The sequence below is a fragment of the Pristiophorus japonicus genome, chromosome 13 (genome assembly GCF_044704955.1).
Source record: "Pristiophorus japonicus isolate sPriJap1 chromosome 13, sPriJap1.hap1, whole genome shotgun sequence".
Taxonomy (NCBI): Eukaryota; Metazoa; Chordata; class Chondrichthyes; family Pristiophoridae; genus Pristiophorus; species Pristiophorus japonicus.
In genome coordinates, this window is record NC_091989.1 from 20,733,721 (window position 1) to 20,751,556 (window position 17,836).

A 17,836-nucleotide genomic window follows, 5' to 3' on the forward strand; every position below is an offset into this window, starting at 1 on the left:
AGCCAGCGGCAATTGGAGTGCACCTCTTTGGTTGTTCTCAGCATGGACGCATTAACACACGGGTGTAACAGGGCCCCTGCTCAGGGGCCTCTGCCACATATATTGAGCCTCCGCCTCGGGTGGGGAGCCCTGTCCAATATGCAGCCTCTCTGTCAGACCCGGAGGGGCTCGGCCTCCCCACCCGATTGCATTGGAACAAGAATCCGTCTGGGAGTCTCTGTGGCGGAGTCCAGTCACCCAGCCTTCTCGGTTAGAGTAGATTGGCAGGGCCGGGTACGAAGGGGCCCCAGATGTTCTTGGTGCCCAGGGCCCTCCAAGAATTTTTAATTCTGCATTTTTATACTTTATTGAAAGAAGAAAATAAACCCATCTGGAAAATTGCGAAGAACTTTAGCTGGGGTCTCTCTGAGCGAATTTATCCCGCCAGTAACAGAGCCACACTGATGTCCCCAGTTCAATTCCTGATCTCAGCCTGGGGTTGGGGTACACTGTAGTTCGACTCTGCACCCACAGGTTAGTGAGGAGTGAAGGTTCATTAAATATAACAGTCATTAATAAATATAATAGGGAATTCAGGAGAAACCTCTTTATCCAGAGAGAGGTTACAAAGTATTCAAAAGTATTTACAGCACAGAAACCGGCCATTTGGCCCAACGGGTCCATGCCGGTGTTTATGCGCCACATGAACCGCTCTTCATCTAACCCTATCAATATATCTTTCTATTCTTTTCTCCCTCGTGCTTATCTAGCTTTCCCTTGAATGCATCTATGCTATTCACCACAACTACTCCCAGTGGTAGTGAGTTCCACAATCTAACCTCTCTGGGTGAAGAAATTTATCCTAAATTCCCTGTTGGATTTATTAGTGCCTATCTTATATTTATGGCCCTAGTTCTGGTCTCACCCTATCAAACCCTTTCATAATCTTGAAGACCTCTATCAGTTCACTCTAGACACTCTTTTCTAGCTAGAAGAGTCCCAGCCTGTTCAAATCTTCCCTGATCGGTATAACCTCTCAATTCTGGTATCATTCTAGTAAAATGATTTTTTTTTGCACTTTCTCCAGTGCCTCTATATCCTTTTTATAATATGAAGACCGGAACTGTTCAAAGGTCTAACCAAGGTGCTATACAAGTTTAACAACTTCTCTGTTTTTCAATTCTATCCCTCTAGAAATGAACCCCAGTGCTTTGTTTGCTTTTTTTATGACCTTATTAACCTGCGTAGCTACCCCCAGATCCCTCTGTTCCTCTATCCCATTTAGATACTTATTTTTCAAGGAGGACATGACGACCTCATTCTTCCTACTAAAATGTATTACCTTGCACTTATCTATATTGAAGTTCATTTGCCAATTACACATTAGAATATGGAACTTTCTGCCACAAGGAGTAGTTGATGCGAAGAGCATCGATGCATTTAAGGGGAACCTAGACAAACACGTGAGGGAGAAAGAAATAGATGGTTATGCTGATAGAGTTAGATGTAGAGGTGTGGGAGGAGGCTCGTGTGGAGCATAAATGCCGGCACAGACCAGTTGGTCTGACTAGCCTGTTTCTGTGCTCCATGTAAATGTCTTCTCCTGATTGCTGTCCAGTAACTCCTGCTGCAAACAAGGTAATCTGGAAGCTGTGGTACTGTACCCTAGCTGAGAGTTAATGCCTTTCGGGGTGTGCGGAAGGGCAAATGCAGCAAATTTGAGATGCGATATTTTCTATGTCCATATTTAAAGATTGAATTTTTCCCCACAGGTTTCTTGGACCCAAGCACTGAGAGCGATTGTTAAGAACTGTTACAAGCAGCACGGCAGAGAGGATCTGTTGTATGCTTTTGAAGATCAGCAGACACAGCCGCAGACACACATCGCCCATCTCGTTCCCTCTCAGACAGTAGTACAGACAATCAGTAACCCCGATGGCACAGTCTCTCTTATACAGGTGAGTTTGGAGTTTTCTGTTTCTAAATACAGAATTGCATCTTTCTCTAGTTTCTCTCCTTACCACCCCTCATTCCTTCTCTGAGCTCATCTTGTCCATGCGTCCCACCTGCTACTTTCTCAAATCCTATTCCCACTAAACTCCTGACCCCCATGCTAGCTGATATTGTAAACAGTTCCCTCTCTTCGGGTACTGTCCCCCTCCCCTTTAAATCTGCAGTCATCAACCCCCCTTCTCAAAAAACCCACCCTTGACCCCTCTATCCCTGCAAACTATCAACCTATCTCTAAACTTCCCCATTCCTCTTAAGTCCTTGAACATGTTGTCGCTCCCAAATCCGTGCCCACCTTTCCCGAAACTCCATGTTTAAACACCTCCAATCAGGTTTCGGCCCCTGCCACAGCACAGAAACGGCCCTTATCAACGTCACAAATGCCATCCTCTGTGGCTGTGACCATTATGCATTTCCCCCTCCTTATCCTTCTCCATTGCCTGTAACCTTTGACACGGTTGACCACGCGCCTCCTCCATCGTGGGACTGCACTCGCCTGGTTCCATTCTTATCTATCCAATCGTTGCCAAAGAATCTCCTGCAATGACTTCTCTTCCTGCTCCTGCACTGGTACCTCTGGAGTTCCCCCAAGGATCAATCCTTGGCCCCCTCCTGTTTCTCATCCACGTGTTGCCCCTTGGTGACATGATCCAAAGACACAACATCAGGTTCCACATGTATGCTGGCGACACCCAGCTCCACCTCACCACCACCACCTCTCTCGACACCTCCACTGCCTCTGATTTGTCGTCCTGCTTGTACGACATCCAGTCTTCGATGAGCTGAAATTTCTTTCAATTAAACGTTGGGAACACTGAACCCATTGTCTTCAGCCCCCGCCACAAACTCTGTTCCTCATCCATCGATTTCCATCCCTATCCCTGGCCACTGTCTCAGGCTGAACCAGACTGTTCTCAGCCTCGGCATCCTATTTCACCCTGAGCTGAATTTCTGACCCCATATCCGCTTCATCACGAAGACCACCTACTTCCACCTTTGTAATATCACCCGTCTCTGCCCCTGCCTCAGCCCATCTGCTGCTGAAACTGTCGTCCATCCATTTGTTACCGCCGGACTCGACTATTCCATTGCTCTCCTGGCTGGCATCCCATCTTCCATCCTCCAACAACTTGACCTCATCCAAAACTCTGCTGCCCATATCCTAACTCGCACCAAGTCCCGTTCACCCATCACCCCCTGCTCTCGCTGACCTATATTGGCTCCCGGTCCGGCAAGGCCTCAATTTTAAAATGCTCATCCTTGTGTTTAAATCTCTCCGTGGCGTCGCTCCTCCCTATCTCCGTAACCTCCTCCAGCCCCACAACCTTGCGAGAACTCTACGCTCCTCCAACTCTACCCTCTTGTGCACCCCCACTTCCTTCACCCCATCATTTGCGGCCATGCCCTCCTAAGCCCTGAGATCTGAAATTCCCTCTCTTAAAACGCTTCAGCTTCTCCTTTTTAAAGAAGCTCCTTAAATCCTACCTCTTTGACCAAGCTTTTAGTCACCTGTCCCAGTATCTCCTCCTTTGGCTCAGTGTCAATTTTTATCTGATTAACGCTCCTGTGAAGTGCCTTGAGACATTCTACTGCATAAAAGGTGCAATATTAATGCCTGTTGTATCTCAGAAACCACTTGTATTTTACCCAGCGCTTGTCGGCCAATGTGTCATATCTATGTTGTAAAATAATAAATTATGTTGGGGCAGCAATTGGGGGCTGCCGGTTTGGGTTGGAAGTTTGAATCATGCCTTGTGGTTTACTTTGAGCTGGCTGTAAATGTGCAACTGATACTTTCAGGCAAAACGTTTTGCTTATTACTTTTCTGCTCCGTTCTCCTGACGGCACTGACTTTAGAGGTGCAGATCTACCCCCTGTGAGATCTTACCCAAGTAGTCATTCCTCATGTGTGACCCATTCCCCAAGTGTCGACATGCATTATTTGACCATCATGTCAGCCAATGGCTCGGCGGGTAGCACTCTTGCCTCTGAGTCAGAGGGTTGTGGGTTCAAACCCCACTCCAGACACTTGAGCACATAATCCAGGCTGACGTTTCATTGCAGTGCTGAGGGAGTACTGCCCAGTCAGGTAGCGGAAAAGACCCCACTGCATGATTCGAAGAAGACTTCTCTCGGTATCTTGGCCAATATTTATCCCTCAACCAACATCGAAAAGGGATGAGCTGGTCATTTATTTCTTGCTTGTTTGTGGGTGCTTGCTAATTAGCTGCCACGTTTCTTGCGTTATAACAGAGACTCCACTTCAAAAAGTACTTCATTGGCTGTAAAGCGCTTTGGGACGTCCCGAAGTAATGAAAGGGGCTGTATAAATGCAAGTCTTTCTTTCTAACTTTTTATTTGACCCTGATCTTGTCTTTGCCTGGCATCCTCTCTCACTCCTTTCCAGGGGAGGGGGCGTTGCAGGCTATTGACCATGAGCTGGGGCTGATTTTTATTTTACGTACTCCCCCGCCCCCCACCCCCCCCAAGCCTCCCTAGCAGAGACACGTGAGGCGAATTAAAGGGTTCCTAACCCTGCTCCCCCGCTCCAGCTCAGACCAGAGATGGGAACTAAGACCTTCCTGGTCTTGTGTAGCTTCGCACCAGCCCATTCTCTAAACCATTGGGAGGAGCTGCAACGCTAATTTATCTTGATTTTAAACAGAGGGCAATCTTTAGGGTGGAGTGGATGGGGAATGAAGGCACCCTGCTGCGGATTAAAGCGCTGTTCTTTCTTGTCTGCCCTTGTTTGCAGGTTGGCACGGGTGCAACAGTTGCGACTCTGGCAGATGCCTCTGAACTTCCGGGAACAGTAACTGTTGCTCAGGTGAATTACTCCACTGTGCAGGATGGTGAGGTGAGGGCAGCAATCGCGCACGCACTCACGGGAGGGCGGGGTGGGGGGGAGGGCGGGGTGGGGGTGGGCAGCCCTATCCCAACCCCCACTGAGCACGACCCACCACTGGCATCCAGTCACCACACTGGGTAGCAATGGAGCCATTCTTGGTTTGGATGATCCAGTCCACCTGGCAGAAGGGAGGGATTGTAGAGCAGGAAGGCTGGTGGGGGCTACATAGGAAGAAGAGGAGGCCCCTCGAGCCTTTACCGCCATTCAGTGAGATCATGGCTGGTCTCTACCTCAACTCCATTTACCCGCCTTTGATCCATATCCTTTAATAACCTAACAAGAAACTCTCGATCTCGCAGCTTTTTGGGAGATCAATTGCCATTACCATTTGTGTGGAAAACTCTTCCTGATTTTGCTCCTGAATGGCCTATCTTGATTTTTATGCCCCTTTGTTCTGGATCTACCCTATCTAATCATGCTACCATTTTAAACGCCTCGATTAGATCACTTCTCAAACGTCTAAACTCAAAGAAATGTAAACCAAGTTTATGCAACCTGGCTTCATAAATGAACCCTTTAAGTCCTGGTGGTATTGCAGTGAGTCTGCCCTGCACCCACTCCAAGGCCACTGTCTTTCCGGAGTTGCGGTGCCCAAACTGAACATAGATGGGGTGTAACCCAGGCTCTCTCTAACTGAAGCATCACTTCCTCCCCTTTGTATTCCGACCCTCGAGATAAAGATCAACATTCCATTAGCCTTTTGATTACTTTTTGTACCTGTGCACTAGCTTTTAGGGATTTGTGTACATGGACACATGAATCCCTTTGCTCCTCCACAGCTCCTGAACTCTCACCACGGAGAGGAAAAATAGGTTAAATATCTTTTTATAGGAAAAGTCCAAATTCTTTTTTTTAAAAAAAAATCATTTTTAAAGTATCAAAATAGATTAAAATGTACCAATTTTACCACTGTTTTCTTGATCCAAGAATCTTATTCTCGATCAATGTGTGGTAGTTGATGATGGGTTAATGGCAACTTGTTTTATTGGTGTTTGAAAAGACCCGCTGTGTTGTTTCCTGGCCATGCTGCCTGTGCATCACTCCATCTGTATATGACTTGATCTGTGTATTGGGTGGTTCGCATATTGTGCGGTTCGTGTATCACTTATTCTGTGTAGCACTTGGTGCTGTGTTGGGCGGTCCGTGTGTCGCCGTGTATTGGGAGGTCCGTGTATTGGGCGGTCCGTGTGTCGCCGTGTATTGGGAGGTCCGTGTGTTGGGAGGTCCGTGTATTGGGTGGTCCGTGTGTCGCCGTGTATTGGGAGGTCCGTGTATTGGGCGGTCCGTGTGTCGCCGTGTATTGGGCGGTCCGTGTGTCGCCGTGTATTGGGCGGTCCGTGTGTCGCCGTGTATTGGGCGGTCCGTGTGTCGCCGTGTATTGGGCGGTCCGTGTATTGGGCGGTCCGTGTGTCGCCGTGTATTGGGAGGTCCGTGTATTGGGCGGTCCGTGTGTCGCCGTGTATTGGGAGGTCCGTGTATTGGGCGGTCCGTGTGTCGCCGTGTATTGGGAGGTCCGTGTATTGGGCGGTCCGTGTGTCGCCGTGTATTGGGCGGTCCGTGTGTCGCCGTGTATTGGGCGGTCCGTGTGTCGCCGTGTATTGGGCGGTCCGTGTATTGGGCGGTCCGTGTGTCGCCGTGTATTGGGAGGTCCGTGTATTGGGCGGTCCGTGTGTCGCCGTGTATTGGGAGGTCCGTGTATTGGGCGGTCCGTGTGTCGCCGTGTATTGGGAGGTCCGTGTATTGGGCGGTCCGTGTGTCGCCGTGTATTGGCGGTCCGTGTGTTGGGAGGTCCGTGTGTTGGGAGGTCCGTGTGTTGGGAGGTCCGTGTGTTGGGCGGTCCGTGTGTCGCCGTGTATTGGGAGGTCCGTGTATTGGGCGGTCCGTGTGTCGCCGTGTATTGGGAGGTCCGTGTATTGAGCGGTCCGTGTGTCACCGTGTATTGCGAGGTCCGTGTATTGGGCGGTCCGTGTGTCGCCGTGTATTGGGAGGTCCATGTATTGGGAGGTGCGTGTGTTGGGAGGTGCGTGTGTTGGGAGGTCCGTGTGTTGGGCGGTCCGTGTGTCGCCGTGTATTGGGCGGTCCGTGTGTCGCCGTGTATTGGGCGGTCTGTGTGTCGCCGTGTATTGGGCGGTCCGTGTGTCGCCGTGTGTTGGGAGGTGCGTGTGTTGGGAGGTGCGTGTGTTGGGAGGTGCGTGTGTTGGGAGGTCCGTGTGTCGCCGTGTATTGGGAGGTCCGTGTATTGGGCGGTCCGTGTGTCGCCGTGTATTGGGAGGTCCGTGTATTGGGCGGTCCGTGTGTCGCCGTGTGTTGGGAGGTGCGTGTGTTGGGCGGTCCGTGTGTCGCTCCACCATTGGCGACCGTGTCTTCAGCTGCCTCGCTCCTAAGCTTTGGAATTCCTTCCCTGAATCTCTACCTCTCACTCCTCCTTAAAACTTATCACTTTGACCAAGCATTTGGCCACCTGTCTTAATATCTCTCGATATGGCTCAGTATTAGCTTTTGTTCGATAATTGTACTTGTAATGTGCCTTGGGACCGTTTACTCCGCTATATAAATGCAAGTTGCTGTCTGAATGCTGTTTGGTAGGGTGAAGGTTATACATGTGAGTAACAGATTGGGCCTTGTGAGATCAGTCAAGCGGGGCCCTGTAAATTCCGAGATAAAATGCAGGGTGTTTAAGTTGAGAAGTGGCCAGTTCTTCGCGTTATGCTTTTTATTTTTGCTGTACTCTGAGGTTACCTGTACAGCAATCTCCTGAGCAGCTGTTACAAACTCTTTAAATAACAGAAAAGCTTTATTTTTAATTTTCCCTCCTTTTTGCGGCAGTCTTCACCTCTCCTAAAGGTGTTGGGTCCTCGATGGGGAGCCGTTCCACATTTCTCAGTATATTGGCCGAATGGTCAGCGTTCATGCGTGACCCCAGGCACTGAGTGTCGCCAAGTTGACCATGAAAGTCACGTTGACCATGAAACCCAATCGTCTCGAGCCGGCAGGGTCCATTGGGCGGTAATCGGCGGAGGAAATCCTGGCTACACACCCCCCCAACCCAATTGCTGGAGCCAATTGTAGCATTGCAGCTGTGAGCAGTTGATTCGGCTCAGACCATGGATGAACCGTGGGACCTTGCTGATCGTCACGGTTCCACAAAGTCTGCTGTAACCAGGGCGGTCCAGAAATATCTTCATGTAATGTTAAACCGTTGAAAGCTCAATAGAAGTTGGCATTAGATTAACTTAAAGAGAAAGGGAAGTCTAGGGTGGAGTTTCTAGTTTTGTTTCAACAGTCCTCCTGATTTAAAAAAAAAAGTCAAAGTTCAATTTTCCACCCTGTCGTTTCCCTCCAAAGCCACTCGGGTATGGTATTGATGGAGAGAAGCTGTCTGTATCCCCGAGCTGCCCTGTTCATTTTAACTGGGGCTTGATTAGTCTGAAAGCTGGTATGGATTTGCTTGACCGCAGGGTTTTTGCCTAATTGGCTGAGACTTTGAGCAGGAGATTTTCATTTTTCTTCAATTATTTTTTGTACTTTTTTTAATGTCCCCAGCAATACGTGCATATTCCTCTCCCTCTCTCCCCCCCACCCCCCCACAGACATTCCTTCCATTCTCCATGTTTTTGTTTGCTTCTGTCTCAGTAATGCTGCACTTTCTTTGCACAGGTCGAACAGAACTGGGCCACGTTGCAAGGTGGGGAAATGGCGATCCAAACGACCCAGGCCTCCGAAGCCACCCAGGCCGTGGCCTCTCTGGCAGAGGCCGCAGTGGTCGCGTCCCAGGAGATGCAGCAGGGGGCCACCGTTACCATGGCGCTGAACAGGTGGGTGTTGGCCAGCACTGCTCTGGGGGAATGTTGTCTGAAGTTCCCACCTGACTCGCGTTAAAAGCGGGGAAATATCCTACACCCACCACCATAGGTGGGCCTTGGGTTTAAATTTCATTTTAAGTTAATTATTGTGTTTTTTTGGAACTCACTGCTGAAAGCGGTCCTTTTATTGATGCCCCTCATTCTCGTTTCGCTGTTTTAATTTTTCGATCAGTTGGTTGTAGATCATTCTGTTCCACAGAAGGGTAGGAGGGTCACAACCAAATCTGACATTCTTCCTCGTGTCTGTTCCAGCTGGGATACTGGGTAAGAATCATGGGTGAGGTACCGTGTTCTGTTTTCTCTTCCTCAGCCGTGGCTCAGTGGCAGCACTTAACCTCTGAGTCAAAAGATCATACGATCAAGTCCCAATCCAGAGACTTGAGCACATAATCCACTGACTTCCAGTACAGTACTGTGGGAGCGCTGGACTGTTCGGAGGTGCCGTCTTTCGGGTGAGACGTTAATCCGAGGCCCTGTGTCCTCTCAGGTGGACATAAAAGATCCCATGACACTATTTGAAATATGCAAATTGACTGCCTCATTTAATACATTGCAACAGTGACTACACTTCAGAAGTACTTTGTTGGCTGTAAAATGCTTTGGGACATCCTGCAAGCAATGTTTCCCGTAATTATTTTTTTGGGTGCGCAGCCCTTTCACAGTTTCAATGCATGCGCAAACTTTTATTCACGGGCTGCGCGGGATCGGCAGAGAGCTGTGGGCCGCGCAGCTTATAGGGAACGTTGACTGCAAGTTCTTTCATTCGTCTAACTGTACCTCTTACTGCTGTCTGGCTGCATTACCTAACTCAGCATAGACCACGGGTTGAATCTCGGTCGTCCCGGGTCTATGTGACTGCATTGCTCACTGGATAAACTCGCTGATCCATCGAGAGGGGGCGGGGGGCGGTGGGGGCATAAGTTTCTGTTAGAATTTGATCATAAAGCAAAGAGTTTTAAACACGTGAACTGCCGGTGAGCCAGTCATCTGTGGAGGGGCCACAACATGTTATTCATGCGACTTGTGTTGTTCAAAGCTCATTACTTGAAACAACACCAGCTGAGTGTGTGTTTTCAGGAACTGGTAACTGAGGCATGAGTAAAGCAGAGCAGGTAGGGTGGGTGCATCAGCACACTGGATTCTAATCTTTGTAATCGGGTGTACAAAGTCTACAGTGGGCTCTTCTCCGATTGTTGATTCTAAACCCAAAGAAGCGAGTGGGATGTCTCAGTTTTTAAATTATAGGCAAAGATATAGCACCAAAAATTATGATCGGAGGCTTCCTGGTGGAACAAACACTTCCTGTCCGAGGCCAAGGTGCACAAACCCAGCGCAGAGGCCCACGCATCCTGGGATCACATGGGCCTGGACCACCAATCACAATGTGAGGATGGACATTCTTGCTATTGAGGGAGTGCGGCGAAGGTTCACCAGACTGATTCCCGGGATGGCGGGACTGACCTATAAAGAAAGACTGGATCGACTAGGCTTATATTCACTGGAATTTAGAAGAATGAGAGGGGATCTCATAGAAACATTTAAAATTCTAACGGGATTGGACAGGTTAGATGCAGGAAGAATTTTCCCAGTGTTGGGGAAGTCCAGAACCAGGGGTCACAGTCTAAGGATAAGGGGTAAGCCATTTAGGACCGAGATGAGGAGAAACTTCTTCACTCAGGGAATTGTGAACCTGTGGAATTCTCTACCACAGAAAGTTGTTGAGGCCAATTCATTAGATATATTCAAAAGGGAGTTATGGCTAAACGGATCAAGGGGCACGGAGAGTAAGCAGGAATGGGGTACTGAAGTTGCATGATCAGTCATGATCATATTGAATGGCGGTGCAGACTGGAAGGGCCGAATGGCCTACTCCTGCACCTATTTTCTATGTTTCTAATATTCTCATTGATGATGGTGCGTTCCGTTTGTACGAGCTCCCATTACTATCACTGAGAATACACCCAAAACACAAACACAACACAATACGTTTCTTTAAAAAGAAACACCTCACATAATTAAAATAATTAATATTGAATTAAATTAAATGTTTGAGGAAAAAAATATTGTTTTGAAAATATTTTAATAGGGTTAAAAAAAATCTTACCTTAATGGACAGGATTGTTAACATAAAAATTAGTGATAAAATTTAATTTTTGTATCCTTTAAAACTGTTTTTACCAGGCATAAGAGTTTTAAGAACATCGCTTGGCAAGAGATGGACAAATAGCCCAAATCTCCTCCAATGATAGGCCATCTCCCGGGGATGCGTTGGATCTGTCTTGAGACATTTTGACAGATCGGATGTGCCCGGTTTAGGCGCATGCTCTTTGCATGCCTCAACCAGGAACTTGCGGGGGCCTCTTAGGGCACGTGCGCATATCGTAGGCACTCGGAGAGGCCGCCATTTATGGTCCATAGACTGAGATGCTCAAAATTGGACAAATGGGCTCTTGTGCTGCTGGGGAAATGTTACCCATGGAGGTTAAATAGTGAAGATGTGAGGCGGGATGAATGTGCTGCAACTTTGCACGATTACCTTTGGTGATCAGTGTATTCATGCAGAATTTCTCCCCCCCCCTCCTCTCCCTCTCCCAAGGGAATTAAACCATTTGGGTAGAATCCATGGACAGGTAGATTGTACACAGTGGTTGGAAGAAGTGAGCTTAATGTGTGGAATGGCCTATTCTCATTCCCTGCTGTCTTCTGCAATTAACCACCGATTGCCATGTTAACGTCAGGATGGGATGAGTCAAAAATTGGACAAGCAAATGAAAGTTCTCGCTGCAAGTTGAAATTTCCAGATTGTCATTAAGACAGCCCTGACCTGCTGAGAGAGTGCAGTGGTGGGGACCCTCTTTGAACAGTTTGTGGGAGGGGGCGGGGGGGGGAGGCGGGCGATGTTCCTGCATTCTAAAGATACAAGTCCAAGTTGTGTCCTGTTTTAAAAGAAAACTATCCCACTTTTTCTCTTCTTTTTGTTCTGCCAGTTATCTACTCACCCCCACCCTACCCAAAAGGCGTTAGATTGGCAAATGGTGGGAAATGGTGTTCCACAAGGATCGGTGCTCGGACATCTATTGTTCACCATTTACGTAAACGATTTGGACTCGGGAATCGGAAGTACAATTTCGAAATTTGAGGATGACATCAAATCGGGGGGTGTAGTTAATCCAGAGGTGCATTGCGACAGAATACAGAAAGACATTAATAAACTTACAGAATGGGCGTGTAATTGAAAATAAACTTCAAAAGAGATAAATGTGATGTGGTACATTTTGATGGAAGAATAAGGAGGCCACCTACTCCTTGGAAAATAAGTGTCTAAACGGTGTAGAGGAGCAGAAGGGTCTGGGGGTACAGATACACAAATCACTAAAAGTAGTGATGCAGGTTAATGAAGCCATTTTTTTTTTTAAAAGCAAACAAAGCACTGGGGTTCGAATTGAAAAGCAGAGGAGTTATGTTAAACCTGCATAGAACCTTGGTTAGACCACACTCGGAGTACTGTGAACAGTTCTGGTCTCTATATATTATAAAAAGGATATAGAGGCACTGGAGAAAGGCACAAAAAAGAGTTACTAGTATGATACCAGAAGTGAGAGTTTATAACTATCGGGAAAGATTGAACTGGGGCTCTTTTCTGTAGAAAAGAGAAGAGTGGGGGGGGGTGGGGGGGGGGGGGGGGTGGGTAACCTGATCGAGATCTTCAGGATTATGAAGGGGTTTGATAGAGTAGACATGGAGACGATGTTTCCACTTGCGGGTGAGACCAGAACTTGCGACCATAAATACAAGATAGTCACAAATAAATCCAAAAGGGAATTCAGGAGAAACTTCTTTATTCAGAGAGCGGTTAGAGTGTGGAACTCGCTACCACAAGGAGTGGTATGATGCAAATAGCATAGATGCTAGATAAGCTCATGAGCGAGAAAGGAACAGAAGGATATGATGATGGGGTTAGATGAAATAGGATGGAGGAAGGCTCCTGTGGCGTGTAAACACCGCCAGCATGGACCTGAATAGCCTGTAACTGTGCTGTAAATACTTTGTAACTTATCTCATTGCTCAGATCTGATTTCACAGGCACTGACAATCCAAGTAACAATTCTCGACAGGTGAGCCTAGAGAGTGGGTAAGCAGGGCTATTTAACCTTGGGGAGAGGGAGGGAGCCTGACTTCATCCAGGCACCACATGTTAACTTCCACCAGGGGTAGCTGAACCTGGACCAGAGGCACCACCCCATCCTAGCCTCTAGGGGGCTGTGTTTCAGTTGCTTGTTTTTGTCTTGCCTGAGATCAGCTAACTGAGCACAGATGGAGGAAGGGAGAGTGGAAACATTTATGGACAAGGACCTGGACACTCTTAAAATTAAAATTGGACCATAAAAATCAAATAAAAACAGTTGCTTGCTCTTTTGTCACCAGCTTTGATGGGCGCGAACAGTGGCCTTGTCCGTGTCACTCACAAGCTGAGAGCATAAAGCAATGTTGATTAGGAATTTCTTGCTTGCAAACAGAATACAACTGGAAGAGGGCTTTGGGCCCCCTTCAGAGATACCTATTGAAAGTACTGCTATCCGACAACCATCGTAGACGGGGCTGCTTTTTATGAGTTTTCCGCCAAATTGTTCCTGGACCGATCCCAATGTTCAATTATGCAGATTTTGCTAAATTAGCCACATTGTTCTGCTCTCTGCAACACATTTTCGGCTTCAACTTTGAACGCATTTCCTTACTGGTCGACTTTACAAAGAAAGAAGGGGACTTGCATTTCCATGGTGTCACTCAGGACTCTGGGCTGTCCGTCTGTCTTTGATTAGATCCGTCAGACTTCAGCATCAGGTGGGTTTTCCGGTGTGTAGATATTCTTGCACTGGGTGCCAGGGGCTTTGTACAGGGCGTTGCGAGCTGGCCTCTTTCTGTCTTATCGTATCGTTGCGCAGTTTGTGAAAGAAAGCCCGTGTTGTTGCTCGAGGTTTTGTTATTTAGTGAGAGCAGTGCATGGTCAGCACGGTGTGATTACAATCATTATTAAAGATAGCTGCATTTGATGATTTCCTTTCCCCCTGACAGTTTTTTCCCCGAGGTCGGGTACAGCTGCTGTTGTTGGCCTCAGCGGCCCTGGGTGAACCAGGGAAATTGTGCCAGCATTCTTGCTCCTGATGCTTATCCATTGAGCCCCTGCAAAAAGTGTATATTTGTGGACTTGGGGATGAGGACAGGATATGGCTCTGTGGTGATGCCGTCCACACTCGAATAGCCACTACCACCACTCAACTGTTGAAGTTCACACATTTAACCATGTCCTGAGGTTCTGATTGGACGGGGTTTGATTTGTCAATGAATCGTACAGGGATTTACCTTGATTTCAGGAGACGGCAATTAGACTCTTCCCCCACCCCCTGTACTTTGAGGAATTTCATGGTCTCCATGCAACATGTGCAGTACATTTAAAACAGAATCCTATTTATAAATGGTAATGCTGCACTAGTTCCAGCAGGGGGCAATAGTGACTGGCATTTTCTAAGCAGGAATCTGTTGGAACAGATTGAACTGGAACTAGAATGTATCGTGCACACAATTTAATGTGATCAATGTCGCATTGTTCTTCCCCTCCATTACAGTAAGAGTTTGACTTTAATGTGATACATTTAAAGCGTTTGTCCAGGGTCACAATCTCAAGTGGTGACAGAATGGAGGGCCGTCATCACCCCATATATCATACAGCAACTTCATTTTGTCTTTTTAAAGCATTGTTTCTGCCCCCCCCCCCCCCCCATCACCACCACTTTCCTTCTGTCCTGCCCTTTCTCCCAACTGAATCTGAACTGCAGCGAAGTCCCAGAGCTGGCGAGCTGGGAATCAGGAACTATAAATAACATGGAGCAGCACGCTTGCTATGGGGGATTTGGCCCCCAATCGCTATTCTGAACAAGTATCTGATCGTCTGGTGGGAAGTTGGGATCCCTGGAACATTGCTCACCCACTGAAAGAGGCCGGTTTTTTAAACTCCTGTCCAGTCTCCGTTCAGGATGGAGTGAAATCTTGTTGGCTTCGAAGTGACCCCTGGAAGAACTCATTGCTGTGTGCATGAGATGGTATTATTTAGATGTTTACTGGAGAGTTTTTATTTTGGGGGGTGGGTTCAACATCTCTAATTACCAATGTTCCTGTTAATTTTTGGGGGGATGTGTGGCCCCTTTAAAATACTGCATATGCGCGGTTTTCCCCATTGAGGAGCCAGCAAGCCGGCTGCATGGGAGGTTCAGAGAGCTCCGCGGCCACGCTGATTAAAGGGAACATTACTGATCACTGCTGCAAGTGAGCACAGGGAGTGCTATTACTCGCCTCGCGGGGCTGATGACATGCGCAGAACTGTTCCCCAGCAAGAGTTTGCTCCTCCGGGAGAGGAGTGAAGTCTCGGCTCGGCTGACTTGGTAGCATTCTTGTCTCTCGAGTCAGAAAGTTCAAAGTCAGAGCCCCATTTCGTATAAACAGAGACCCGTGCATATAAATCTAGGCAGTCCTGAGGAAGTGCCATATCCCAGAGGTCCTTCAGAAATCTCTATCCTCTGGTTGCCGACCCTCTTGTCAGTGTCCTTCCAGCCTGTTTAGGTGGACATTAAGTTGCAACAGGATGGAGTGAGTTTCCGGCAAAGATGAGATCAGATGGGCAGAGAAGGGCCATGCTGAGCAAAACCCACACTATGATCCTGTGGTGGGGAATTTATTTTGTTTAAAAAGTGAGCCATGTATAGTTTCATGAATTTTTTTTTAGTAGAATATATTATGTACTATACATTCACATGGAAGCGCACACGTCCATATATAGATATGTATATCTGTTTATATGTAGATAAGTATTTTTATATATATATATGGAGAGACTAGAGAAACTGGGGTTGTTCTCCTTGGAGCAGAGAAGTTAAGGGGAGATTTAATAGAGGCATTCAAAATTATGAGGGGTTTTGCTCCAGTAAATAGGGAGAAACTGTTGCCACTGGCAACAGGGTCGGTAACCAGAGATCACAGATTTAAGGTAATTGGCAAAAGAACCGGAAGTGATGATTTTTTTAATGCAGTGCGTTGTAATAATCTGGAATGCACTGCCTGAAAGGGTGGTGGAAGCAGATTCAATGCTAACTTTCAAAAGGAAATTGATAAATACTTGATGGGGGGTGGGGGGGGAATTTGCAGGGCTAAAGGGAAAGGGGAGGGGAGAGTGGCACAAATTAGATAGCTCTACCAAAGAGCACAGCACAGGCACAATAGGCTGAATGGCCTCCTCCTGTGCTGTACAATTCTATATATAAATGTGTGTTTATATTTGTAATTGTGTGCATGCAGTATATTTCTACTGGTGACTCTCGGCCCTGGAGAGTCGTGTAAGTGACCAATGTGTTTGTGTTTCCCTACTGCAGTGAGGCTGCTGCCCATGCTGTTGCCACACTTGCAGAAGCCACCCTGCAGGGTGGAGGGCAGATTGTGCTATCGGGAGAGACTGCCGCTGCTGTAGGAGCGCTGACTGGTGTTCAGGATGCTAACGGTAAGGACTGCCATTATTTCTTTCTCTGGTTTATCTTGAACTGCGCTTGTGTTTTGAAGTCTCAGTACATCCCAGAGGGTCCTATTGATGTTTCTCTGTCGCTGCAACCTATTCACTTTAGAATCCCTTCTTTACCTCGCCTCTCCCTCTCTCCTTTGGCCCTATTTCCCCGCATGTGCCCTCCATCTCCCAACACCAGCCTGCGTCTTGTTCCCTGCCTCCTCTGCTCCACCATTAGCAGTCGACCGTTCAACGCCTTGCTCTTCGAGCCTCCGAGACCATTTTCTTTTGCCATGCTTTCGCTCCACTCTCCCCACTTTGTTGTCTTTCGCTCTGTAAAGTGGTTCTGAAACTTGCCTTTGCATGTGAAAAGTGAAGAAGAAATGAGGTTTTCTTATTTAGCAATAAATAGATTTGCAGAGCCTTCAGACCAGTTTTGTCCTTTTTGCACCAAGTTAGGTGAGAATAAAATTAGAGTTCAGATTTGCTAAGCACAGAATAATGAAAGAAAAGTCTCGCATTTATACAACAATTAATCACTTCTTTCAAACACTGGAAAGTACTTCACATCCAATGAACTGTTTTGAATTCCAGTAACTATTCTTATGTCAGCAATGGAGTAGATATCTGCGAGTCAGTTAGAGGTTGAAACTTCAATTCGAAGTTCAGCTGCTTTATATGTCGAATAGTGTATAGCTGAGAATGGACGCAGTGTGGAATCTAATTGAGGGGTTCACACACAACGTTCCCTATAAACTGCGCAACTGAACAGCCCGAGACCGGCTTTTCCTATGGCAAAGTTCACGCATGCGTGAACCTGTGAATAGGCTGCGCACCCAAAAAAGATTATTGTTCACGTGGTTTATATCTAAGTTTTACTGGAAGCCCCGATATGGCACTGTGTTTTGATGCTGACAGCCTTCAAAACTAAGCTCTATGGTATTTACAGATAGTTGCTTCTCTGATCACAAGGTAGGTAGGGATGAAGAATGTAAATTTTCACTCCGCATTCCAGAATACCAAACTCTTTCTACAACCATCCTTTCTTAAATGAGCCCTGTGCCCTGGCCTCAACCACCCTTCCTGCAACTGGTTCCAACTGTTGATCACCTTCTGCATAAAGAAATGCTTCTTGAGATCTGTCCTCAACTTGGCCCCTCCTGTTCCACTACCTGGGTATATCAAAGTATTGTTCGAGGTTTGCTTTCTCGACCCTGTTAAGTAGCTCATATAACTGCATCGCATCCCCTTTTTATCAGGAGCCCCAGCTTATAGCTCATCCATCTGGCACAAGAGATTAGCAAACCTAATGGAATAAAATAGAAATGGAATAAAATAGATTTGGGGGCAAGTGTTTTGAACCAAGGGGATTTTCAGGTTACATAATTGCGTCTAAAGAATTTAAAATGCTGTAGCTATTTTGTAAATTTGGCTGCACAAATATCAGAGGCTGTCACTTTCATTCTCCAGGCTATCCAGGACCTTTTGGTCATGAACTGATGCCTGAAGCATTATCAGGATGAATATTTG

At 47.2% G+C, this 17,836-nt stretch overlaps 1 protein-coding gene across 5 annotated transcripts in view; it reads left to right on the plus strand.

Annotated features, from left to right (window-relative positions):
- The window catches only part of nrf1 (nuclear respiratory factor 1), an 82,113-nt gene that overhangs the window by 31,902 nt on the left and 32,375 nt on the right, over positions 1 to 17,836 (plus strand). For 4 of the 5 annotated variants that reach the window (XM_070897208.1, XM_070897209.1, XM_070897206.1 and 1 more), the window contains 4 exons: positions 1,752 to 1,937; positions 4,745 to 4,846; positions 8,555 to 8,712; positions 16,182 to 16,306. In XM_070897208.1, coding sequence (XP_070753309.1) covers positions 1,752 to 1,937; positions 4,745 to 4,846; positions 8,555 to 8,712; positions 16,182 to 16,306 — 571 coding nt within the window. Of the gene's footprint in view, positions 1 to 1,751; positions 1,938 to 4,744; positions 4,847 to 8,554; positions 8,713 to 11,747; positions 12,210 to 16,181; positions 16,307 to 17,836 lie in introns of those variants that run through there. The other variant, XM_070897210.1, reaches the window with a different exon arrangement.